This window comes from Manihot esculenta, chromosome 2, assembly GCF_001659605.2.
Source record: "Manihot esculenta cultivar AM560-2 chromosome 2, M.esculenta_v8, whole genome shotgun sequence".
NCBI lineage: Eukaryota > Viridiplantae > Streptophyta > Magnoliopsida > Malpighiales > Euphorbiaceae > Manihot > Manihot esculenta.
This window is the reverse complement of record NC_035162.2, coordinates 13,396,158-13,422,894: the sequence shown is the minus strand read 5'-3', so window position 1 is coordinate 13,422,894 and position 26,737 is coordinate 13,396,158. Positions and strand designations below refer to the sequence as shown.

At 33.6% G+C, this 26,737-nt stretch overlaps 1 protein-coding gene across 1 annotated transcript; it reads right to left on the bottom strand.

Moving 5' to 3' along the window:
* Window positions 1-5,185: 5,185 nt before the first annotated feature.
* On the bottom strand, window positions 5,186-6,237 carry LOC110609840 (myb-like protein U). Its single transcript, XM_021749663.2, has one exon. It carries the CDS (start codon window positions 6,193-6,195, stop codon window positions 5,272-5,274), a length of 924 nt encoding a protein of 307 aa, XP_021605355.1. The 5' UTR covers window positions 6,196-6,237; the 3' UTR covers window positions 5,186-5,271.
* Between the last annotated feature and the right edge of the window lie 20,500 nt (window positions 6,238-26,737).

Here is a 26,737-nt window from a genome sequence, read left to right as displayed (position 1 = left end):
GCGTACTGCCATTGAACGGCTAAAGTATGCCACTGGTTTGTTTTGCTGTAACAAAACAGCTCTGATTCCTGTATCCGAGGCATCACATTCTATGACAAAGGTTAGTTTAAAATCAGGGAGAACCAAGATTGGAGTTGACGTCATTGCCTCTTTCAATTTGTCGAATGCTGCCTCAGCCTCTTCAGTCCAACGAAAATTGTTTTTCCGCAACATAGCTGTGAGTGGAGCGGCAATGATTCCGTAGTTTTGGACAAATTTGCGATAGTAACCCGTAAGCCCTAAGAATCCTCTCAAACCACGAATTGTGTTGGGCTTGGGCCAATCTAGGACTGATGATATTTTTTTCTGATCCACCTGGACTCCATTATGAGAAATAATATGACCTAAATATAAAACTTGAGTCTGGCCAAAAACGCACTTAGAGCGTTTGAGGAATAATTTATTCTTCACCAACAATTGAAAAACCAGTCATAGGTGGTGGAGGTGTTCTGCCCAAAACTGGCTAAAAATCAAGATGTCATAAAAAAAAACGAGAACAAATTTCCTCAAGTATGATTGAAATACCTCATTCATTAAGGCCTAGAAGGTTGAAGGTGCATTGGTCAAACCAAATGGCATTACTAGGAATTCAAAGTGGTCGTGATGCGTCCGAAAAGCTGTTTTCTCGACATCCGAAGGATGCATGCCCACTTGAAAATAACCAGAAAGCAAATCCAGCTTTGTGAAGTATCTAGCACCACCTAGTTCTTCTAATAACTCATCTATCACAGGAATTGAGAATTTTTCTTTAATGGTTTTGGCATTTAATTCTCTGTAATCGACATATAAACGCCAAGAACCGTCTGCCTTTGGTACTAGGATCACCGGAGAAGAGAATGGTGATCGACTTGGATGGATTATGCCTTGTTGCAACATGGCCGCACACTGCCTTTCGATTTTATCCTTCTGCCCATGTGGATAGCGGTATGGTCGAACAACCACCGGTTTTGCTCCTGGTTCCAAAGGAATACGGTGGTCACAAGCCCTGCTAGGAGGTAATCCGGTTGGCGCACTGAATAAAGATGTAAATTCTGCCAACAATTTTTGTAGTTGAATTTTGGAATCTAAGAAAAGCAGCAAACTGTGGAGATCATACTGCTTTGTATAGAAAATTGAAGTCATGCCCTGCAATTTGATCAAGGTTCCCTGTTGAAAGAAAGACATTTTCATGACAACAAAATCCCACAGAATGGGTCCCAAAGTCCGAAGCCAATTAACTCCCAAAACCACATCAAAACCGGTTAGTGGTAGAAAAAATAAGTCCACGGAAAAGGAGTGGGAATCTAGTAGAATTGGGATTCTCTTGCATATACCTGGGTTGTCAAGCTGCTCACCATTGGCGACATTAACTTTCAAGCCATCCTGCCCGTTTACTTCAGCATCAAGTTCCTCGACTTTTGTTGCAGACACAAAACTGTGAGTGCTGCCAGAATCAATTGGAATTAAGACTTGTCCCCCCTTCCAATATCCCTGTAGTCACATGGACTGAGGATTTCAAATTCTAGTGATGGCGTTCAATGAAATCTCTGGTTGTTCTAGCTCCGGATCAGAATTTGTGTCCTCTATTTCTTCGGTCTCCAAATCTATCCAGAAAAGTTTTTTACATTGGTGGCCGCGAATAAACTGTTCATCACAGTTAAAACACAGTCCCTTTTTCTGTCTTTCTTCCATCTCCTCACGGTTCAGTCACTTCACCAATCTGTTGGCACGAGGTGCAGATGTGAAGGCAGCGCGACGAGTGTCTCTCACAACCGGAGAACTTGGAAAAAGTTTCCGTTCATACAGCCGGGAGATGCTCATTGCATTCACCAAATCTTTTGGATGATGTAGCTTGACCTCAACAGCAATGAAGTCCTGCAATCCACTGAGGTACAATTGAACCTTTTGATCCTGCGTGAGGGTGCCAGCGCGTGACACCAAGGCTTCGAAACGGTTCTGATATTCTGCAATAGAACTGGTTTGCTTTAGCTTCGCCAATTCGCCTAATTTGTTGCTGCGGATTGGAGGCCCAAAACGAAGATTACACTGATGTGTGAACTCATCCCAATTGGGATCTGGAATGTCATCCAACAGCTGCATATACCATAGCTGAGCAATCCCCTCCAAATGGTATGAAGCTAAACTCACCTTCTCCTCTTCGGGTGTTTGTTGGTGCCTAAAAAAATGCTGGCATCGGGCAAGCCACCCCAAAGGGTCTTCCAGCCCATCATAACGTGGAAAATCAAGCTTTGTGAATTTCGGTACTACCGAACTTCCTCCCAAACTTTCAGAAACCGAAGCACCCGAAATTCCCTTATCTCTCATTGATTTTGCTTGACTGCCAATGCTGCTAGATTGCAACCCTTTCTTAGTCAATTCTAATTCTTGAGACATTGCATCCAATTTGGCGTGCAATTGCTCAACTTTCTCATTTCGATCTTTGTTTGCTTGTTGCTCAGCCAACAACAATTCAAAGAGGTTGGTGAGTTGATCTTCAACAGAGTCCCCCATAACTACTGGCTCTGATACCAAACTGTTATGGTCCCGGGTTGTGGATCTAGTTATGGGTCGGTGGGTTAAGGGTATGGCAGGAGTTTGAGTGTTTGGGTTAAGAGTCTTTTTACGACTTCTGATCATTAACAATTCAAGCTCTAAAAGAGGGAGCCTGGAACCTCTGAGACTTAAAGCGCTCAAGACTTAATTGATTTTGGAAGCTTGTACTCTTCATTAATGTTATTGCTTAAATACATAAAGAAAGTATAGCTGCTTCCTACATTAAAGGGGCACTACTTCAACATGGAGGAACACCCTCCTCAACTAACACATGAAATGGAAAGTGGAGGAATACTCTCCTCCAAATAGGGAACAATTTAACTAACAAATAGCTAAAAAATAACTGAAATTTTTTTACTAATTTAAAGGCTCAATATGTGGCTGCTTTGACTTGGGTCCATAGCTGAATCGGGTATAGATTTGCAGTGGTTTGGTAACACTTTATTAAATGGAGCATGAAGTAGTTGTTGGACAGAAAACCTAAAGTTTTATTCGATCATGCTAAACTTAAAAATAAAAAATAAAAATCATATAATTTTGAAAAATATTAATGCTAAAGCTTTTTGGATAATCATTTTAAAAAGTTTGTTCAAAAACCTAATTGTCAAATATAAAACTTATTCGAAAGTCAAATTATCGATAAGTTCACTCTATATCACATCTGCATGGCACAGAACATACTAACACTATTCGACATTTAAAGTGTTAAAGATGGTACATCGACATACAGAGATTTTTTACACTCTGCGTCAGTGACCTATCAATTTAGGAGTCATAATTTATTAGACTGTTGAACAAGTTATTGTTCTTAGTAGTGTAAAGATTCTGTCCATCCCATGAGTGATTAATGTCCTGTTTGATACCATTTGTATCGAACAAGACCCAACAGTCACTACTTACACTCCATTTAAGCCTCACTTACACTCCCCCCAACCACTCCCTTTATTTAAACCCACAACTATTTTCTTTTTTTATTTCACGTATCCATAATTATTTGTTTTCTTTATTTTGTATTGAAGAAAATTTTATAAGGGAGAAATTTTACAAAAAATTTGGGAAGAAAATTTCAGGGTTTAGCTTTTATTAAAAAAATTAGAAATCTGTTTAGTCCATTTAATATTTTTGTTTTAACGGTAATTAAGGAAAAATGCCGATAAATTATATGTATATATATAATCTTTATTACACTTCCTGTAGTATTTAAGTTAAAATATTAAAGAATAAATATTTAATATTAAATTATTTTTTCTCAGACATTTGAAAGATTTCATCTTATTGATTGAACCTGTTGAAAGAACTGTCTAGTAATTCATTTGAAAAGTAAGTATATTAATTACAATTTTTTATTTAAATTTAAGCATCTTATTTGCTGTGATTAATATTAATTTAATTAAGTTTGCATGAATCTTAATGTAATTTATTCTGTTAAATTAAATTTTGAGTGACAATTATATTCGATTTATTTTTTAGGTATATGCAAACTTCATTACTCAAATATATATTTAGATATATTTTATTTAAATTTAAATTCAATCACATATAAATTATACTTAAATTGATTGGTTTATTTAGAAAATAATTTATAAATTATTATTTTAAAAAAATAATTTGGTGAGATTAGAGTATAATATACGCAAAACTTATTATGATTGTTCAAATATTATATAATCAAATTTTATAGTGATAAGAATAATTTTTATTTTATAAATTACTTTAAATTTTATAAAAGTAAATTTTAAATTATAAATTATTATAAAAATATATATTATTTAATTAATAAAAATTATTATGAATAAAATTTTTGTTACCTTTGTTCTATTGTTTTTTTCACCCTTTACTTTATAATTTATTTAAAAATATTAATAAAAATTTAAATAAAAATATTATTAAATTTTTATTTTTTTTAGATGGGATTTGAGGATTAGAACCCGAGACTTCATTTACTCGGATGCACCAGATTAAGTATATAAGTGCTATTAAAGTTTTACTCATTAAAAATTTTCTGAACTCAATATGTTTCTACACATCTAAAAAAAATTAAATATAAATATATTTTTTAAAATGCACATTTTTACCATTAAAATAAAAAGATAAGAAGATATAGACATATTTGGTAAAAAAAAAAATGAAAGAAGCAAATAAATTTAAAAGACTAAAAAATTTGTGCAGAAATTTTAAAAGGAGAAGAAGCAACGATGAAGAAGAAGAAAATGGCGAAGAAGTTTGAATTTGAATTTCGGCTTTTAAAGGCAAAACTATATTCTAGCCGTATGCTGAAGTAGGATGCTTGCGGAGAACTCTTCGCATACATCAGTGCATGCAGGCTTTCTTTCGGGAAGGCAGGATATCACAGTGTTTACCCAGCCCAGTTTGAGAGATTTTGTTGTGCTGAATAATCTTTTTTAATAATAATGTTTCTGCAGCTCAAACCGGTTCGGATAAATTAAATTAATTTTTTATAAAATTATATATTTAAATAAAAGGAAAATATTGCATTCATTACGAATGAAGGAAAATCAAATCAATGCATGTGAGTACATAAATGTGATCTAGTTGATCATTTCAGAAACCAAGTAATGATGAATTTTCTAAAAGAAAAATGAATAAACATGTATGAAGAAAAACCCAAGAACCAAAAATCTTAATTATATGTATATGCACAACACAACCTATTAAAAATGCATGCACGCTTTCTCTTTTTTACAGAAATATGAAACAATCCAACGAAATAAGAGGATTATCAATATCCTCCATGGGAGCGTCACTGTCATGGCTAGCTAGCGCTTCTTCAACTGCAACTTCATCTATTTTAGAACTTATGCGATGAATGCAAGTCTCTCTGTTCTTCAAACGAGAACCAAGATGATGATTTGAGTTGATATACGGACTCATTTGTCTCAAATTCTCCTTTCTCAGAGATGAAGAAACAGAATTAGCTGCTGCATTTACCTTGGAAGCAACCGTGCGTTTTGAAATATTTTCCTTTGGCGTGCCCGTCGAAACTCCCCTGCCACTCTCTCCATTGAATCGCCTGCTCGGAGATGGTGACCTCAGAGCTCTAACTGGTGGGTAATATGAAGAGTTAATTCTCTCCGATTCTCTGCGAAAGCTCTTTTGCCTATTTAATGGAGTTGGTGAATTTGAACGAACTCTTTTCTGGGGTGTAGATGATCCATGCACCCGTTGAAGGATTGGCTGCTTCGATGCTGCAGACACAGGAGACTCCAACTTTTGAGCATATACATTAGGAGGAACAAGCAACTGAGAGTATTCCTTGATTGAATTGATACGGATTACGTGGGGGTTTTCCTTAACGCAAGACCACAAAAACTCATTAGAGAAAGATCGATCTTTTGGGGTCAAGATGGAGGAAGATCCAGTGGAAAGCGAAGAGGAAACAGAAGTGTTTGAATTGCTAGTACAAGTGAAAGAAGAAAAAGAAGATGAAGAAGTGGTAGGAGAAGGAGGAGATATTGGTGATATTTTGTTAGAAGGAGGAATGATAGGAGTTCTAATGGTTAATTTTGGAGCTTGAGAGATAACAAGCTTGTCTTGAACTTGAACATGTTTGAAATCTGGAATGGGAAGCTTCTTGGGTTTGCATTTGCTAATGCAACAGCCCATTGTTAGGAATTGAAATGGTTGAGGAGGCTGAAGGAAGATGGTGATGGGAAATTTTTATATAGCCTCGATTGTTGAATCTGAAAAAGGTAAAGGGTGGGTCTTTTGCTTTTGGGCTTCTTTTTCAGGTAATTTGAATTTGGTTGCCGGGGATTGAATCCGTTGTACAACGGTTAAAACTTAAAATGGAGGAAATGATGGATGGTGCCTACTTTATCAAATGCCTTTGAAATTACGAGTAAGATCTCGTAGTGCACAGTGCTAAGCCACCACCAATTGTGGGGGTTTGGTCAAAAGTCTAATGAAATTCTTTGCCTTTGGGCTGAATTTTAACCTGGAAAACTATAAAGGACGGCCAATAGCCCTAAATTAGTGAAAGAAATGAAGAATCTAGTAGTTCACTATTGATTTTTACCAATATATTTTAGTTATTTAATAAATTATATTTAATAATTACTCTTGTATTAAATGAAGAATAAGTGTATATATTAATAAAATAAATATAAAATTATTAATTTATTATATAACATATATAATGACTAAACATAATTTTAAAAAAATATAATTATATACATAATCTTTTATCCTATATTAATTAATATTATTTATAATAATTTTAATTAATATATTATGTCTTATAATTTAAAACAATTTAATTGATGTAAAAATTTAATTTTAAAATTATAATTAATAAATTTAAAAAGAGTAATATAACTTGTCCGGAGCATAGCTGATACCCAAAAAGATTTAATAGACCGTTAGATATGTAACTCTATCTTGAGGGCTTTTTGTAAAATTAGGGGTTATACATTTTTTATTTATTAATTTGGAATTGGGATAAAATTATTTGCGAATTTAGGGTTTAACTATCAGGTGGCAACCGAAAAGATGTTCTCGCGTCTATTTGAGAGGCGCCGGGGCCTAGCGCCACTTTAAGTGACGCCAGACATTACTTTTTTTTAAAAAAAATAAAAAAAATGTGGCTTAGAGCCGCTTTAAGTGGCGACATAACATAATTTTTTTTATTTTTTAATTATTAATATATTATAATAAAATATTTATATTATATTAATTAAATATATTATTATAATATATTTTATTAATTTTAATTAATAATTAATTAATATGGATATTTAAAATTATAAAAATTAAATTTATTTTTTATTGTGCTGTAATTTAAATAATTAATAAAAAATAAATAAATAAATAAATAAATTAGTATAGATATTTAAAATTATAAAAATTAAATTTACTTTTTATTGAATTACTATTTAGAATTATAGAATAAATTTATGTTGTGATTAAATATTATATGCGATCACCTTATTATTTATAAATTATTAAAAACAATAAATTTAATTAATTTATTCTATAATTAAATTAATTAATTAATTAATTTCTCTTTAATAAATTATAAATAACTCAATGTTCTCATATAATATCTAATAGTATTTTTGTGTGCAGTCTACTATTAATTTTTATAGTATTTTTATATATTAAAAATATTTTTATAAAATATAATAACTATTTATAATAATTGATTTTAGTAATTTGTAGGGTGATGAAATAATATTAACGTGTAAATAATTACTGATACTATTTAATTATAAAATTACTGTATTAGAGTGAGATTATTTTTTTTTTTTTAAGAATAGCATGGCGTTACTCACGGACCCCAGCCTATAATTTACTTTTTTTATTTTTTAATTATTAAAATATTATAATAATATAAATTAATTAATATATTATTTTTATATTATATTAATTTAATAATTTTATTTATATTATATTTTTTTAATAATAAATTTTTATAATATATTTTATTAATTTTATTAGACTGTTATTGTGTCATCGTATATAATCACAAAATAATATTAATTTTATAATATTAAAATTATATAGAGTGAGTAATATTTTTAATTTAAATATTAATAAAAAAATATGTTAAATATTAATATATTTTATTATTAATAAATATTAATATATAAAATATATTAATATTTAAAATTATAGAATAAAATTATATCGTAATTAAATATTATACACAATCACTTAATTGTTATTATTAATAAAATTTATTAAATATTATTATATTAAAATTATAAAATATATTTATTATTATAAAAATATATTATAATAATATATTAAATTAATATAATATAAATATTTTATTATAATATATTAATAATTAAAAAATAAAAAAAAATCATGGCCTGACGCAACTTAAAGTGGCGCCGGGCCACATGTTTTTTTATTTTTTAAAAGAAAGAGTAATGTCTGGCATCACTTAAAAGTGACGTCAGACTCTGCCTTCTCTTAAATAGGCGCCAGTACATCTTTTCGGCTGTCATTGACAATCAAATCCTAAATTCACGAATAATTCTATCTTAACTCTAAATTCATAAATAAAAAATCTCTAACCCCTAATTTTGTAAAAAGCCCCAATCTTGAGGTCATACCGTTGAGGGGAGCATAGAAGAAAAAAATGAGGAGGAGATGGAGAAACCAGTAAAATGGAGCTGTAGGTTTGTGTTTGAAGAATGTCATGACTCTGAACATTATCTAACAAAGAAAACAAAATCCCCTTCTTCTTCAAGAATGTCAGGACTGGGGAAAAAGTGGGTATTAATGGAGGAGGTTAAGGACTTGGGATTGGCTGGCTCGGCCCCGAGTAGCCTTCGATTTTGTAAATAGAGCTTAGCATTTGTGCCAAGTGCCAACATTGGACAAAGGACCCTATCTCGGTTTCTAGGTATGAGTGGGTACTGAATCTTTACCTGACTACAGGGGAATTGCAGGAGGGACCATTTAGATTCAGTGCGCAGGCCAGGGGCCTTGCCTTCATTGGTGCTTCAGCATCATACGAGTAAAAACACCATGAAATCGAAAGTGTTCCCTTAAAACAAACAAAAATATAATTAAGTAGATCTTACAGCCATTAAGGAGCCCAGGGCTCTGCTAAAAAACTAAAAATAAAAAGACTACGGCCCATAAACATCGTTGGGTAGAAGTTCAAAATTCAAATAAGAAAAGAGATAAATTTATGCGCAAGAGGCAATATCTCCGATAGAAGGCGAGGTTGACGAATGGGGAAACAAGTTGGCCCAAATCTTCTTCATCATAGCTCCTCCCTCGGGTGGTGCTATTGTTCTCTGCATGAGAGGACGGACTACTTGACCGGACATATCTTTGCTTCGGCGAGTGTCACTATCAGTTCCGCCTGTGTCGGCGTTTTCTCTAGTACTGGCTTGAATGGCTTCGCTCATCGTCTCTACTCGCTCGCGTGGAAGATGAATAACAGACAGATGCGGTATAAGCTTGCCATTGGACATTGACCTATCTGTTCTTGTTGACTTTTTGTTTGGTTGGTAGGAAATTTTCGTATACGTATTATGAAGGTAAATTAATAAATTTAGCGAATTATGGGACAAAATGGTTAATTATATACAAGGGATTTAGTGGCACACCCATGCTGAATTGGCCCAACCCATTCATGTTTAAAATACTATATTGAATCTATTTTCCTGTTTGAGAATGATAAGAAATCTCAAGTTCATTCTCTAATTGACCTTTTTTTTAACAATAATAATGCATAAACTTTAATGAAATAATATAAAATTATTTACAAAATAGTAAAATATCAAGTTAAAATTACTAAAATATTAATCAAATAAAAAGAAAAATCCACCATATCCTTCTTCAAGTTGACTTTCTGGGGTGCTTCTGCCGTTCTGCGACATCTCTGTTGGGCCCTTCATCATCTCCATTTTTCTAGTTTGTGGACCCTACAGTTAGGGCGTGAACTTTTATTGTGAGGTTCAATTTCAAAGGAAAGAAGGATGTCTCTTACACAAACAGTTTTTTCTAGTCTAGGGAAAAATATTTGTTAAAGCAAAACATTATAAATACTATATTATATAGAAATGGAATTGATTATCTATGCAAGCAATAATATGAAAACTTTGAAAAATCTAATAATGAGTATATTGATCCATTAATTAAAAAGCAAAGAACTGGTAACAAAAAAAAAAAAAAAAATCTGACTTCAACAGTATTCTTGTCTGTTAGGGAAACCCAACGCTGAGCGCGTTGCTGAACTTGGGCTCAGTCCGGGACGTAACTTCGCGGCAATGCGTGGAGGCGGGGATGAGAAGGTGACAGTCACGACATGGTACAGCGAATGTGGAAGGCAACGAGTAGATGCGGAGAGAGAAACCACTGCCCATGACTAAGAAGAATGGTTGCGGAAATGAGGTCATTGTTGACCGTACACAAGAACACCGCCGTCAAAGTTGTTGGTTGTGGCGAGCGTGGAGTGCGATCATCCAGAAATATATTTATACAAAAAGAAAGAAAATGGAAATCATTTACAAGCCCACATGGGAATTTATTTTCTTTATCTCTCTTCAGTTTTATCCGTCACTATTTTAATTTTAATTTACTTCAAATTATTTAGTATTTTTTTAAAAAATAAAGAACATTAATTGATTTTTCTAACTAAATAATAATTTAATCAAATTAAAAAGTATTTTACTCATATATAAAAGTGGACAAAAAAAATTATATTAATAGAAATGGAACCATGTCATTGAGTTAGATATATTTTTGTATGTCCAATTCCATCATAATTAGCTACACCCTTTGGAGCTTGGAGGAAACAAATAACAAGCAAATGAGTTCAACCTTGTCTTAGTTTATTTTTGCGTCTTAATATTGTCTTGTAGGTGTTGGAAAGCCTAGATATACGTTCTCTCGTAGTCATCTCCTGCAAAGGTCAGTTGTGATTGGATCATAAGACTCAGAGAATTCAAAAGAAGCGAGAAAGATGCCGAAGAACTACCTTAGCATCTCCTTGTCGGTGCATACAGTATACTCTGGCTGGTCTTCCGTGGCCGTATCCGTCCTTTGTCTGTGTTGTGGCTTATTGCAGCTTACACTGGGGCTGGGGCTTCAGGCTTGGCTTGGCTTGGCACTTGGGATAGGTTTTAGTCTAATTTTTTGGGCCTAGTCTTTGGATGATGTTGGTTAATCAGAAGTGGTCTTTCTATGGGCCATGATCTGTCTATTTCCTTGTGAGACTTTTTACTAATACAAGTCTTGTATTTCGAAAAAGAAAATTAGTTTTTTTTTTTAATTTTATTAAAATTAATTGCATAATTTTTATTTTTTAAAATTCTAATTAAGATACACGTTTATTTATAAAAACAAAGTCTTTAGATTTTCAACTAAAAAAAGTTAATAACCTTTAATTGCAACAATTAAATAATGTAAATATTTAAAATTAAATTGGAACACTGCTAAAACATTTCACTATTTCAGTTGTTAGTTGTTACCTGAATCTTTTGACTTTACCTTCGTTCTTGTAAAGAACTACGTCTTAATACAAGCTTCTCTGGTGGCAGCAACGGCGATCACATCGTCGGCCAAGACACTGATTTTTATTCAGAATCTTGGCAGCCAATAATGGAACCGGTTAAAGTCCCATTCTGGGTTTCTGGGTTTTCAACTTTCAACTCTTTTTAATTTTCTTTTGGTTCATATATCAAAAGTTAATGAAGCAGCAAACATAAACAGAAATACAAAAGCAACTAAATCTCAACAGTTGGAATCTGTCAAAACAAGCAATATAAGTAAAGCAACAGTAGCTAGGGATCCTGCAACCGTATACATGGGACTAACAGCATACTTGCCGAAACCAAAACAGGAAAGTTAATAACTTTTCTTGATGTTTGTTGGTGGTGATGCAGCCATCTGTTTGCAGAGAAAAGAGAATAAGAGATAAAAAATAAGCTTCTTAATAGACCTTCTCTTCTTCGGAATTACACTTCCTCTCTTCATCTTGAAGTGTGGCTCTGCCATGGTCGTCATCGCTTCCATTCTGTGGCTCACCTCCGCCACTTTCTCAGCCTCCGTCCGCTTTACCTTGGCTGTGGATATTTCCATCACGGGGTCCCTTCTACCAATTTCTCCTGCGTTATTACTTTGATCCTCCTGCTTCAGTTCTGGTTTAGCTGGAAGGAAAATTTCTGATGCTTTGCTTCCTTTCCATTGTCTTCGGACACAACCAGCTCAATGGTTATAAACTGGTGACTTGTAGTAAACGCGTAAACTCGTCACTTGTAGTTTTCTGACACGTGTAGCTATGTGGTAAAAACGAAATCCCTTGGATGTTTCTTCCGCGTAGCGATGCTCCACTGATTGAAGGCTTGCTTCAAGTAATATTTGCATTATATAAACAATTTTACATGGTATAATAAATTAATAAAAATTGAATAAATAAATAAATATATATATATATAACCTTAGTAAAAAAACATTCCGTGCTTCAAACTCTTTCAGTTATTAGAATTTTTTTATTAAAATTTATAACCTTAGTTATTAAAAGTAAAATGATTAAATAATTATACATAGATTGATATTAAAAAAAGAATATAGTAATGAGATTATATGATGTAGAGTACTTGTGTGTCTTCATTCTTCAAACTTTGTTTTTAATGACAGTTTTGCTTAATGCACTTAATTGAATATTAAATTTATGAATTTGGTGTCGTAAGTGCATTTAATTGAATATTAAGAAATTTTGAATTTAAATATTAAATTAATTTAAATTTAGAGATGAAATTTCTAATTTTGTAAAAATTGTGAAACAAGTGTTAATCTTCAAATAATTAAACGATTATAAATCATTTATCTCAAAAACAGAACAAGAAAAAAAAAATTTACCACTTTAATTTTTTTTTTTTAATGTCAAACCACAATAGCCATTTATTAATACCGATTAGAGAAGAGATGAAGAACAAAGCCAAGAGGCCAAGCTAGGAGTAGCATCATTAATCCAGATTAGTTCATCCTTGATAAGCATGTGTGCAGATTTCTATTTAAATTAAAAGTTAAATTGAAATAAATTAATTAAGTTCCTAAATTTGGTTCAATTATTTATTGCAAAAAATATTGATTATATGATTTTTTTATTTAAAAGATAATAAAATTAAATTAAATTGAAATCTTATAATATATTTATATGTCTTGTAAATATGAATTTATGTTGATTTCAATCTAAAATGTTTAGTGTTTGATCTTGATGCTTGCGAGATCAGAAGGTCCACAAAGCGGTAACATGTGAAATGGTGTTAAGGTTTACAAAAGAAGTAAATGAGTTTGACTTAGTAAATGAGGGTAATAATTAATGGCAATGGGTGTATTCTTCGTGAAGATTAAGATTGGAGTTGCAAAGAGGTCAAGAAGTTTAAGAAGATGAAGTGGAATCTCATTTCTTGAAAATAGAGTGAGACATATATATTCGGATATATGCAAGGCATGTCTGAGACATGTTCCATCAAAGCAGTAAGTAACACTCTTTAGCAAGTTTTCATATGACTTATTAATAATGATCAATTGGCTCAATTGGCTCATTTAATGTTGAGTCGGATTGGGCTATGTCATCCCTAACACACAAGTTAGGTTAGGACTGTTATCGCATACGCATCATTCGATTACCTAAGGAGGTCTGCCTGAGCGCCCTTGGTCCATGCTACTTGGTGGTCAGACCATTCAGGGTTGTTTCTGATTCTTGTGTGACGGAAAACTAGATATCTTGTCGGTTTTTGATATTTTGAACACTTTCTTAAGCCTGGTTAAGCTGATGGTCTTGCGGCACATATCTTTTACTTTTTTATTTTTTGGGTTAGAGATATAAAATTAACCACCTAAAAATACATTGTGATTAATAAAGAGAGCTTGAACAGCTAAGTTCATTGAAAAGGCATGGTTCTTGAGAGCTTCCTTAGCGAGCATGTGGGAGGCTTCATTCAAGGCACGATTAACCCATGTGAAAGAGATGGCCTCCATATTTATTCTGAGGCTTCTGATATCATACATCACATTTTGGTTGTTTATAAGATCTTTGCTGGTATGAAGTGAGTCAATAAACTCCTTGTAATCCCTTTCCACAATCAAAGGGTTAATGCCTCTATTACGAGCCAAGAGGATTACTTCTCAACAAGCAAAACTCTTCATGATTAGAAGGTCAAAATCGCTAAAGTTTGAGCATTTCCAGTCAAGAATCTATTAATTTATTATGGTTTCTCAAGATGATAGTTGTGGCTCCTCTCTTGTTGGCTTTATCGATGGCAGCATCAAAGTTAACTTTAAAAGATCCTAGTGGAGGAGGCTCCCATGATGTGGGGGCAGGATGGGATGCTTGCAATTCGTGGAGATGTGCATTTGTTGTATTAAAGGACTCTTGATATCTTAAGGTTGTTGCTACAATGTCCCTTGGATATTGACAAAGCTTTTGAAAAAGTTGATAGTTTCTAGCCTTCCAAATGCTCCAAAAAATAAAAACCATTATCTGAGTAAGCTCCCGACAAGCCTCGCATGTTCTGAGTCCAGTCCTAATCTCTTCCCAACTGTCCATAAAGGAGGTACCACTGATAAGAGTATATTAAAGTTGGAGAGGAGATGAGAACCACACCGCCGCAGCTCTTGGGCATTCAAGGAAGATATGCTTAACAAATTCTATATTCCCCTTTGATTGACATTCTGGAGGCAAGGAAGGTGTACATTTGTGTATGGACAAACTTGTAGGTAGCTTCTTAGAGAGAACACTCTAAAGAAAATTTGCCAAATTGCTGGGTAGATCAATCTTTCATACCTTCTTCCAAAAAGATTCAAGGCAGTGGAATGATGAAAAACTCGGAGATGATGAAATAATGCTATTTAAATTTCTTCTTAGTTGTCGAGCAATATAGGAGCCAAATTTCACCATGTAGTGTCCATGCCTTTCGAAGTGCCATATCAATTTGTCTTTTTGCTTGCACAAACCAATGAGAAGAGATAGAATAAAATTAGCATCTTCCTCTATAAAATTATTTCTAGGATTCAGAAGTTGAGATACCCTGACAATATTGGCATCGTGATCATATTTCAGCTTTGGTCGATCTGGGAAGGTTTGAGGAATCCAATGATCAATTTTGCATAATACTGAGTTACCATCTCGAACGTGCCACCTAGTTTCTTCTTTGAGAATATTCCTTCCTTAAAGGATGCTTCGCCATCCCTAGGAAGGTCTACTACTTGTATTCACCTCTAAGAAAGAAGAATTTGAAAAATATTTTCCTTTAAGGATTCTTGATAGAAGGAGATCTGGTTTATTGATTATGCATCATCCTTGTCTAGCCAGGAAAGCCATGTTAAAATCTTCTAGATACTGAAAACCTAAGCCTCCCCTTTTCTTCGATTTGCAAAGCGATGACTAGGAGGCCCAATGAATTCTCCTTTCTTCTTCCTTTTTGACCCCACCAAAAGTTTGCAATGATTGAATTGATAGCTTGGCACATGGATGTCGGTATCAGAAGGAGGATACGGCATACACTGGTATGGCCGTCAAGACTGCCTTGATTAGAACTTCTCTACCACCTTTGAATAAAAGATGCTCTTTCTAACCCATAGTCTTATTGAAAATGTGATCCTTGATTACCGAAAAGACTTGGGTTATAGATTTTGGGATATCAGATGGTAGCCCCAGAAACTTATCTAGAATGTCAACCTTGCTAATATGGAGAAGAGCTGCAATACTGCTTCTTAAGTTCCTTGGAGTGTTATAACTGAAAATTAAGCTAGACTCATGAAGGTTAATCCGTTGACCACTAGCTTCCCCATAGTTTTTAGGAGTGGTATCACTTTTTCTAGCTTTTTCCATTGATGCTTTTGAGTACAAGATTGAGTCATCCGCAAAAAGTAAGTGGGAGACTGAAGGCCCATAACGAGAAATGGTTACCCCATGCATTGAAGAGATACTGATATAGTGAGAAAGACCTTCATATAAAATAAGAATAGGAAGGGTGATAGAGGGTCTCCCTGTCTAAGACCCCTATAAGGAATGATGAAGTCCGATCTATGTCCATTAAGTTGCACTGAGTAAGAAACTGTTGTTACACATTCCATGATCCATCTGATCCATTGCTCATTGAAACCAAAGCAGATCATCATATGGTGGAGGTACACCCATTCAACACAATCGTTAGCCTTGCTCACGTTTAGTTTGAGTGCCATGGCATAGTTTTTCGACTTCCTCCGATGTTTGAAGGAATGCATAATCTCATGATTAATCAAGATGTTATCTGAAATGAGGTGACCTGCAGTGAAAGCGTTTTGCTCTTGTCTAATGATCCTGTTCATGTAAGGCTTCAGTCGAAGGGTTAGAATTTTATAGATAATTTTGTAAAAGAATTTTATAGATAATTTTGTAAAGCACAATGCATAACCTAATCGGTCGAAGGTCCCCCATAGTTTGAAAATGTTTAACTTTAGGGATCAGAGCTATAACAGCATGGTTAATCACCTTAAGCATTTTACCACTTGCAAAAAAAACTTTGAACAATATCACAAATATCATTACCAATGATGGACCAATATTTCTGAAAGAAAAGACCTATTAAGCCTTCTTTACTCAATGCTTTGAAAGGATGGATCGAGAATGTAGCTTGTTTGATTTCTTCTCTGGTGATCGGCCTTGTGAGATCCATATTCATAGATGTAGAGATCCTTGGATGGAAGTTGTGAGTGATATGAGAGAATGTCATAAGCCTGGTGGATGAATATATATATTTGAAATAGTCCCCTGCTATGGGTTGCAAATTCGTTAGGGACATTTTTCAAACTCCATTCGAATCTTTTAGGCCTATAATAATTAATGTTTCTCTTTCGTCTTTGGATCACCTTTGCGTGGAAGTACCCAGTGTAGCGATCACCAGATTTGAGCCACTATATTTTGGCTTTCTGTGCCCAATAGTGTTCCTCCTCTTTATATTCAAGTTGAAGCTCATCCTCAATACGTCTAATTGTGTTTGCATCCCACAGAAGAGAGTTATCCTTGAAGTTCTTCAATTGATTGTGCAACTGATGATGCGAGCTTTAGCATTCCTATGTGAATTCTTATTCCACTGGACCAGTGTGTGTCTGCAAACTTTTATTTTAGAGAAAAACTTTGAATTGTTGGGAGCCTATGAAATGAGATCTCTAAGCCTCTCTAATCTTTGCTTCTGTTTCAGCATTGTCCACCCATCTACTATCTAAACAAAAGTATTTTTTACTTTAGCACAATTAGAATTAAGATTGAATAAAATCGGTCGATGATCGGAGCCAACATCCTCTAGATGGTGGGCAATAATGTATGGATATTGGAAGAACCAGTTTATAAAGGCTAGGCCTCTGTCCAATCTTTCTTCGTTTGCATCTCCAGTTCACCTATTATTCCAAGTAGTGATGGGGCCTTTAAAGCTAAGATCCCTGAGGCAAATAGAGTTAACCACATTATGAAATAGAAAAGATTTCGGGCACAAGTTGCGTTGTCTGTCTCGCTTTCCATTGGACCGAAGAATAGCATTAAAATCACCGACAATTAAGATGTCCTTAAAAGAATTACAATAATTCATAAGGAAGTTAAATTGAGATTTCATCACAGAGAGGACTGGAGCAATATACACAAAAAATAAGTGCCAATTGTATTGAAACTTAGGATCATCAATCATGACATGTACAGGATCAACCAAAACCATGTCAACAAAACCATATTGATTAATAATCTTTCTTACCGACCGACTTGTATTCTTAGTTTCCATTAAGAATAACAAGCTGGGGGGATGGGAATTATAGGTCCCTTTAAGATGTTGGGCTATCAGGAGGTTCCCCACACCCTGGCAGTTCCAAATCAAAATGTTCATTAATCCAACTAGAGCCATTTACGGCTGGCTACCTCCACCGCTTCAGTATCAGCAGGATCCAAACAAGTTTTCTTTTCCACTTCACAACTGGTTTCATCATCTCGGGTCCTCTTTGCCTTGCTCACTTTCGGGTTCTCATGTCTCACTTGTTGGTTTGGTGTGATACCTTTGATGATAACTCCAAGCTCTCCCTTATCATTTGTTCTAGTTAGACGCTTCCACGTCCTTGCAGTTATGAAAGGAGCATGTTTCTTGTCCCCTTTTTTGTTTCCTTCCTTCCTTTAGTGTTTATTGGGTTGTTTATAAGTGTAGAAGAGCTTTGAGGCAATATTGATAAGTTGTTCCCATGAAAGAATTTGCTCTGGGCCCAAGTTCATATGTGGAGTAGCAAGAGGAGAGAACTGGGCTTGTAGTCTTTGTTTTCTGTCTGCCCATTTACTAGAGTGAGGGGGGCCTATATAAAATCATTGTCGCTTTGTTTTTGTTTCAGCCCATTATTCTCACTCCCCTGTGTCCTACCCATTTCTTTTTGTCCAATTGCAACTTGTTGACTTTCTCTATTATTTATATGTAACAAAATTTCTTCTAACACATCCTTTCCTTTCTCGTGTTGTTAGTATAGGAGATTATATGTTGTTGCTTAAAAATGGTCCATTAAGAATGGCATATCTTCAAAAATTTCCTCAGATTTTGTGTAATTAAGCCCTTATTGTTGCAAATATTGATGAAAAAGCGTAGGAATAAGGCTATCTTGGAAGATTTGCACTTTGTAGGTATTGGGTGACCGTTTGTGGGATTCTTGTCCCGATGTGACATGGAAAATGTAAGAATTAGAGGTTCTTTTAGGAGTCATTCATAGTTGCCAAACTGAGTAAATGGTGTGTTTGTGGTGCAGGTGGGCTGTCGAAGCTTTGGGTAAGGGCTTCAATAGGCGGCGGATTGATCAGGATAGGCGGTGGATTGGTCGGGAAAAGGTAGGGCAGTGTTTTTTTAGGATTGATTTGGTCGTTGAAGTGTTGAAGAGGGGTTACGATAAGATGTCTTAATAGTTGTAAGGGTATGGGATATGCATGTGCAGTGATTTTATCATCGATATCTGAAGGAGGTGAGTTAGTTTGGAGATGGGGACTTGATGTTGGTGCAGAAGTGATATGATCATTACTGGTGATGAAAAGGGTTTTGCAGTAGATAGAAATTTTATTATTGGGGCTATTTGGTGTTTAGGTGGTGGTCTTGGAGTGATTGGCAGCTTCTGGAGAGAATGAGGTTTTCGAAGGTGAAAAAGGGGCTGAAGCCTTCATCCACGGTCCATAGGTATCCTTCGTATGCAGCTGGTCATTCCTGGTTGGTTTGAGACTTGTGGACTCACAGCTTTTATGCAAATGTCCTATCTTTCCACAATTATAGCGGATATCGCAATTTTTCGTACTTGAAACTAACCCAATATAAGCTACCATCCGCTTTCTTATTGTTGAACTCAGCGGGAAAGGGGTAGTTCAAATCAATCATAGCTCTGATAGGGAGATAGTGAGGGTATCCTACTACTCCATCTTAGGACAGATCAACATCTGAGAGAGCACCTAGGTAACTGCTGATGATCTTAGCATTGTTTTGGTTTAAGTGATTTGGTGGGAGCCCATATACCTACACCCAAAAAGGAGAGTTAGTAAAGGTAAATTAATCAAAGGCTAAATTTGGAGGCCATTCTCGGATAGATATGTGTTGGTTTTGTATATTCCAAGGCCTATTTTAAAGAATACTGTAACGACCCGGAAACCGGACCGCTACCGGCACTAGGATCCAGATCGACTTAAGGCCACCGGGACCCGTAGCAAGCCAAACATTCATCCTGTATACCTGTTTAATCTCATACATGATCAACACATACATAAAATTTTGAACTTTTCTTTTCATTCATTTACCAAACTCAACCTGTGCATGCACTATTCATATACATAATCATCAACCCCACACTGGAGTCCTCAACAATGCTCCAATGGGGTAACATAACATCTATTAAGTTTGGTTTACATAAACATCATTAAAAATCATGTACTCAAAGGGATTAACAACATACTAGGGTCAAGTATAATTCTATCCTCAATAACACCATTACATTACGTAACTGTTTAATACTATTCATTACATTATTGAACTATACATTACATTTTAATATTTATCATATCCACCACTAGCTATTACATGACCATAGCTTTACTCTAGCTGACCTCCTGGTCTATCCCGTACCTGCAAACCTGGGGGATTAAGGGAGTGGGGTGAGCTACTAGAGCCCAGTGAGCAGAATAATAAAACATTTAAAATATATGCTAACATGGAATGCATCACATCACAGACAAATCACATCAAGGATGAATTTGTCACCTATAGCCCTCTACACATTCCAATAGTGCCAGGGGCATAGAATGGGCCTCACTGGTCTTTCTATTACATAGCATAACATAACATAATATTCCATTAATGTCAGGGGCGTAGAATGGGCCTCACTGGTCTTTCTCTTACGTAGTGCCAGGGGCGTAGAATGGGTCTCACTGGTCTGTCACTGTATCATTACCATCTCATAACATGTCATATCATAGTGAGGGCCAAAGGATCATCCAACATTCATCTACATATTATGCAATGCAACATATTCGTGAAATTTTAATGCAAGCATCCTAATATATCTCATGGCATTCATGATGCGTGAATCATGCTAAGAACTGGTTTATTTACTTTAAAGCATAAAGAGTTATTCCACTCACCTTAGGCTAGCTCTGACAAGACACTGAAGTAGCTGACTCACTGCTGGGGTCATCGGTTCCTCGGGTTCGAACCTACACAGGTGGACTCAAATGAGGGACCAAACATACATGAACATGATTCTAAAATACTCCCCAAAAACCCCATAAAACACCATAAAACAATCACACAAATCATGCAAGGGAAGGCTGAACAGGGCACTTTCGGCGGCAGGTTCGGCGGCCGAAAGTCCCTCCAGAGACGAAAGTCATGCACCTTCGGCGGCACTTTCGGCAGTCGAAGGTTCCCTCCAGAGACGAAACTCATGCATGTTCGGCGGCACCTTCGACGGCCGAAACTCCCTTCCAGAGCCGAAAGTCCACTTTTGGGGGCAGGGTTCGACAGCCAAAGGCTTGCCTCCACAGGCAGGTTCGGCGGCCGAAAGTCCCTTCGGCTGCCGAACCTGAGTTCTTCCAAAGGGCAGAACTCAGCCTCCTCTATGCACAAATGCCTCCCAAACTACACAACTCAACCAAACCACTTCCAAAGCATGCATAAACACATACATAAGCTCCTAGGGGCTTCAAACTACCCTAAACCCCAACTACAACACATCAAACACACATAAACAACCCACATTGCTCATAAATATAACATAAACCCATAAACTCAACAATAACCTAAACATGCATTTCTACCCCATAAATCTTCATAAAACTTGTTTAAAACATACAAGGAAGGTTGGATCTAAGCTTACCTCTTGAAGATCGAGAGGAAAGACGATCCTAGCTTAGAGATGGGGAGAAATCAACTCTTTGGTCTCCAAGCTCTAAAACTTGCTCCTTTGCTCAAATATCTTCAAATCAAGGTAAAACTTGTTAAATCTTGAAAGATCGAAGGAAAACATCAAAAATCAACCATGGAAGAGCATGGACTCACCGTTGGCCGAAAATGGGGAGAAAGCTCGCCCATTTCGGCCATGGAGCCCTTATATAGGGGCTGGCCAGACCATCCTTCAGCAGCCTAAAGTGCCTCCAAAACTCATGCAAGTTCAGCGGCCGAATATGAGGTTCGGCGGCCGAACCTTTGCCTCTTTCGGAAGCCTAACTTGCCCCCCTAAACCATCCAATGTTCGGCGGCCGAACCTGGAGATGCCTCCATAGTCTTTTTCATTCAAAACTCCATTCTTTTCTTACTTAAAACCATAAAATACATTAAAACATTTTTATAAAAACATGATTTCACCCTTCTAGAGGTTTTCGACATCCGAGATTCCACCGGACAGTAGGAATTCCGATATCGGAGTCTAGCCGGGTATTACAAATACTGTTTGCATCCACATAATGACTAAAGGAGAAGATGAAAATGTTTTTCCCTTTAGGTAAAATAGAGAAAGGTTCTCTAGTTTTCCAAGCTTTAGTTAGGATAGCTTGAATTGTAGTTTGGCTGTATATTTTTCTGGAGAAAACCTTTTCCACCAAAATCATATTTTGTTTGTGAGGATCATTTGTATGGTCATCGGTGCTTAGCTGAAGAATAGACTCTTTGCAATTGAGTCCTTGTGTTTGCAATATCAGCATATTAACATCTTCGAAAATAATTTTGCCATCAGATTAGGGATGAGAAAAGAAGATTTCGAAGAGCAAAGATTATGAGAGGAGAAGGAATTTCAAGAATCAAGAATGAGCAGAGGAGAATGCTTCAAAGAGAAAACACAAGAGAAGGCCTAAGCCTTAGAGGGACAGGGAAGAAATCCCAGAGAAAGGGCTAAATCCCAGATTGGTGGTGCTTCTGTGGCACGTTTCTCAATCTAAGAGGTTGGCATATTTTTTCAGGTCATCCTATCTGAATTAAAATGTTTCATACTGTTTATAGCTGCAAAGAGGAGGAGATGATAGATTGGCAAATTAATTTACATGAGCAAAATATTTATACAATTTTAAACCTTTTGAGATTCTTTCATAATTTGATTTGATTCTTTTATAATATAAACTGAAATATTTACAAATAAAATGGCTGCTTAAACAATGATAAGTTTTTATTTTTATAATATACACTTATAGAATAATCCATAAAATATTACATATTTAGTCTTTTAAATTATTACTAATAAATATTAATGTTAAGTGTATTTGATTTTGTAAATAAATATTTTAATTTTTATAAAAATCCTTTTTAAGTTCTGGTAAATTAAAGTAATCATTTAAACTCTTATTAATTTTTTTATCCGTTTACACTCTTTAGAATTTAAAAGTAGTAAATTTAAGTCAAATAATTATTAAATCTAAATCAATTTAGTCCAAAATTAATTACATGTATATTGATAATCAACAAACATTAAAATGGTATTTGTTTCGGTTAATGCATTTCTTATTTTATCTTTAGTTCTCCTCAATTTCAATTAAGAAATTTTATTTTTTATCGATTTTTTTCTCAATTTTTTCGCTCTTTACACAAATTTTGATTCCTTCAGCAATCCAAATTATCAATTTTTTTACATCTCTAGTTATTCCTCTCATTTTCATATTGATCGATAATGTTAATAATAGATTTACTGCATGTTCCTCTCATTTTTATATCGATCGATAATGTTAATAATAGATTTACTGCATGTGGTGGATAGTCATTATCAAAAATAATAGTTATGGATGGTTATGCTATGATATTTGATGCAATAAGTTTGATTCATTATTTGAATTTTCTTCTTTTTTTAAATGGTTCAACCATTTGATTGATTGCTTTTGTGTGGTAAAGCAATCAAATATCATTTGGAGTATTTTTAATTTATTTATTTATTTATTAGTTGAGAATTTGAGATTGCCGATCAAGATTTTTTATAAAACAATGAGTATTTCTTTATTTTTAATCTAATTGAATGATTTTGAAATTTTTTTTTAAAGTAAAATTATTAATTGTATTAATAAAATTCCATCAAATAAAGAATGATATCATCTTAAATAAAGAGACGATTATACCTGATAGATTCTCTAACTAAAGTATGAGTGGGTAGAGTAGTATTACGACGAACCCATATAACAGAAATATCAGTTATAGAGTCTAACAAAGATTTAGAATTAATCAAAATCAAATTCCTATATAAGATAATTTGGCAAAAATGCTCCTCAAGTGCTTGTCTAAACCCCTGCATAAAATAATTTGGCAAATATACTCCTCCTTCTTTCTCATCTCTTGAGTATAAATAATTAAAGTCTCCCGAACAAAGTTACGGAAAAGAGCTTCTACGAGATAAAGCTCGAATAAGGTTCCAAGACTGACGTCGTCATTACAATTCCAAAAACCCATAATAACTAATAAACCTCCATTGAACATACCTTCCAAAACAACCGAATCAATAAAATTTGAAGAAAAGCAACTACAGAAACGGACCCATGACTCTTCCACATTAACGAAATGTCTCCTCACAATCCTTGTCTATTGACTGAAAAGCAACCATCAAAATATAAAAAATTACGAAAAAATTTCATATAAGAACTAAGAGCTTTTGTTTATATCGAAAATAAAATTTCCAGCTTGTAAATAGGAATTAAATTTTTTAATGCAATAACTATCCAAGGATTGCAGCAATAAATCTGTCAAAAAGGTCTGCATATTCTGAAAATTGATTGGATTGTATGTGAGAAACATTCTCACCATACAGAAATCATAAGTGACGATCGGAATATTTCTGAAACTCTTAATAGAGACAACAACATTTTCTTCTTCATCGATAGTCAATTGACGCAGATCATCTTTTATAGAAAAAAGGAAAGAAGAAATTAAATTTAAGAAAGAGGAAAAGATAAGAGTATCGAGTCACAAAAGAATCACAGAAAAAACTTAAAATTATAGTTCTTATAATTGTATAATATTTTTGAGATATTTATTCTTCAATTATTAAATGTATATTTTTAGATTTGAATGGAAATGTATATGTTTGTTTTATTCATTAATAGAGCCGTAACGAACTTAACTTTGAATTTTAAAATATTATTTTTAAATTTTAAAGAGTATAAATGAATAAAAAAAAATTAATAAGGACTTAAATCACTATTTAACTAATTTATAAAGGCTTATAAAAACTTTTGACCTTTTATTTTTAAAAAAGGAATGATTTGTATATTTATGATTGAAATTTAATACGAAAGACTTTGATTAATTTTTAAATGATTTAATTAACAAAAGATTCACACGTGGTTATAAAAACATGTTAAAAAGTTGGTTAGATTCAGCTCATGGAGGATAAACACGTATATAAAACAAAGTCTAAATTTGGAAATTGAGCATGAATGAATTTATCAAACTTGGACTCTGTCTGTCATGCACCATTATAGCTTGTTAATTTGGAATTTGTCAATGGTTACTATATCATTTTTTGCCTTGTAAATCCCATGATGTTACAATTTCAATACATGCATGGCTCGCTGTCATGAAACGCGACAGCTTCATTTTTCTTTGGAGTGGGTAACACATTATTAACCATTAAAGTATTAAAAAGTGATCGGTAAATTATCGATTATTTATTAAATATTTAATATATTAATAATAAAATTATCGACGTAATTATATTTTTAATTTTTTTTAAATGATGGTTTTTTTTATTACATATTTATTAATAAATAATGTTAACTGTATTCAATTTTGTAAGTAAATATCTTTTTATTTGTATATTTATGGTTAAAATTTATTACTAAAGAGTTTGATTATTTCAATTCATATTATTAAGAAATGATTCACACGTGATTGTAAAAGCATGATAGAAGTAGGCTAGATTCAGCTTATGGAATAAACAAATATACAAATAAGTCTGAATTTGGAAAATCAAATTTGAAGTCAGTTCAATTCATTTGCACCATAATAACTTCTTAATTTGGACATTGTTAATGATTTTTATATTATTGCATATCAACTTCAGTCTGGTGTAAACCCTATGATATTATAAGTTTATAATACGGTAAATATTAGAATTATTTTTTATTATCATATCAATTCTATATGGGTGATTGTGGACAGACTCACGAAATCTGCTCATTTCATTCCAGTTAGGAGTAATTATTCTGTGGATAAGTTATCACAGGTATATCTGGATGAGATAGTGCGATTACATGGAGTTCCAGTGTCTATAGTCTCAGACAGAGGACCTCAGTTTGCCTCCAGATTTTAGCGAAGTCTGCAGAGTGCAATGGGCACAAGGTTAGATTTTAGCACTGCTTTCCATCCGCAGACTGATGGACAGTCAGAGAGAACCATTCACACCATAGAGGATATGCTCAGAATGTGTGTGTTAGACTTTGGCGGTTTTTGGAGGCAACATCTACCTCTGGTGAAATTTACTTAATTTAAATAAAATATTTAGAATCGATTTACATGTGTAAAATTATAATGAAATTCATATAAAATTTAATATATTCACATTATAAAATTATATATTTAAAAATTATCCTATCTTAAATTAAAGTCAAATGGATTGATAAAGGAAAATACATACTAGTTAGAGTCAATTGTATTGATTTTTAATTATATGAATTTAGCCATGTATAGACATTGACTTTGATCGGAGAGTGATGGAGGTCACTGACAACGGCCTCCACAAATTATGCGCTTTTACACTAATAATATCTCTTTTAATGGTAATTTCTTGTGTATTTATTCTGACAGAAAAATTTATATATTAATATAATATTTTAATTTTTAATTGATTAATTAAGTTGTATATCCGTGTGCGTATAAATTCTATTTTAAAAAAATAATTTATCTTTTAAAAAATAATTATTTTTCACATATTAAATTCTTATATATATATATAAAAGTTTATTAATAAATTTTATTTTTTAAATTAAAATTAATAATAAAAAATAAATTATCTCATTAAAAAAAATTTATTTTTTAAAAAATATATTTCCGTACAAATTATTTTTCGGTGATTGATTCCCATACTTGAATTTGTTAACAGATGAATTAGTCCCTATTACTAACTGGATGTCAGATTTAAAAAATAATTTAGTTAAAAAACTTCAATTTATTGCATGGAAAATAATTTATATTTAAAAATTAAATATTTTTAAAATAAAAATTAATTTTTTACT

Coding starts and splice junctions, on each gene's coding strand:
- LOC110609840 (XM_021749663.2), bottom strand. CDS start 6,195: ATGGGCTGTTGCATTAGCAAATGCAAACCCAAGAAGCTTCCCATTCCA.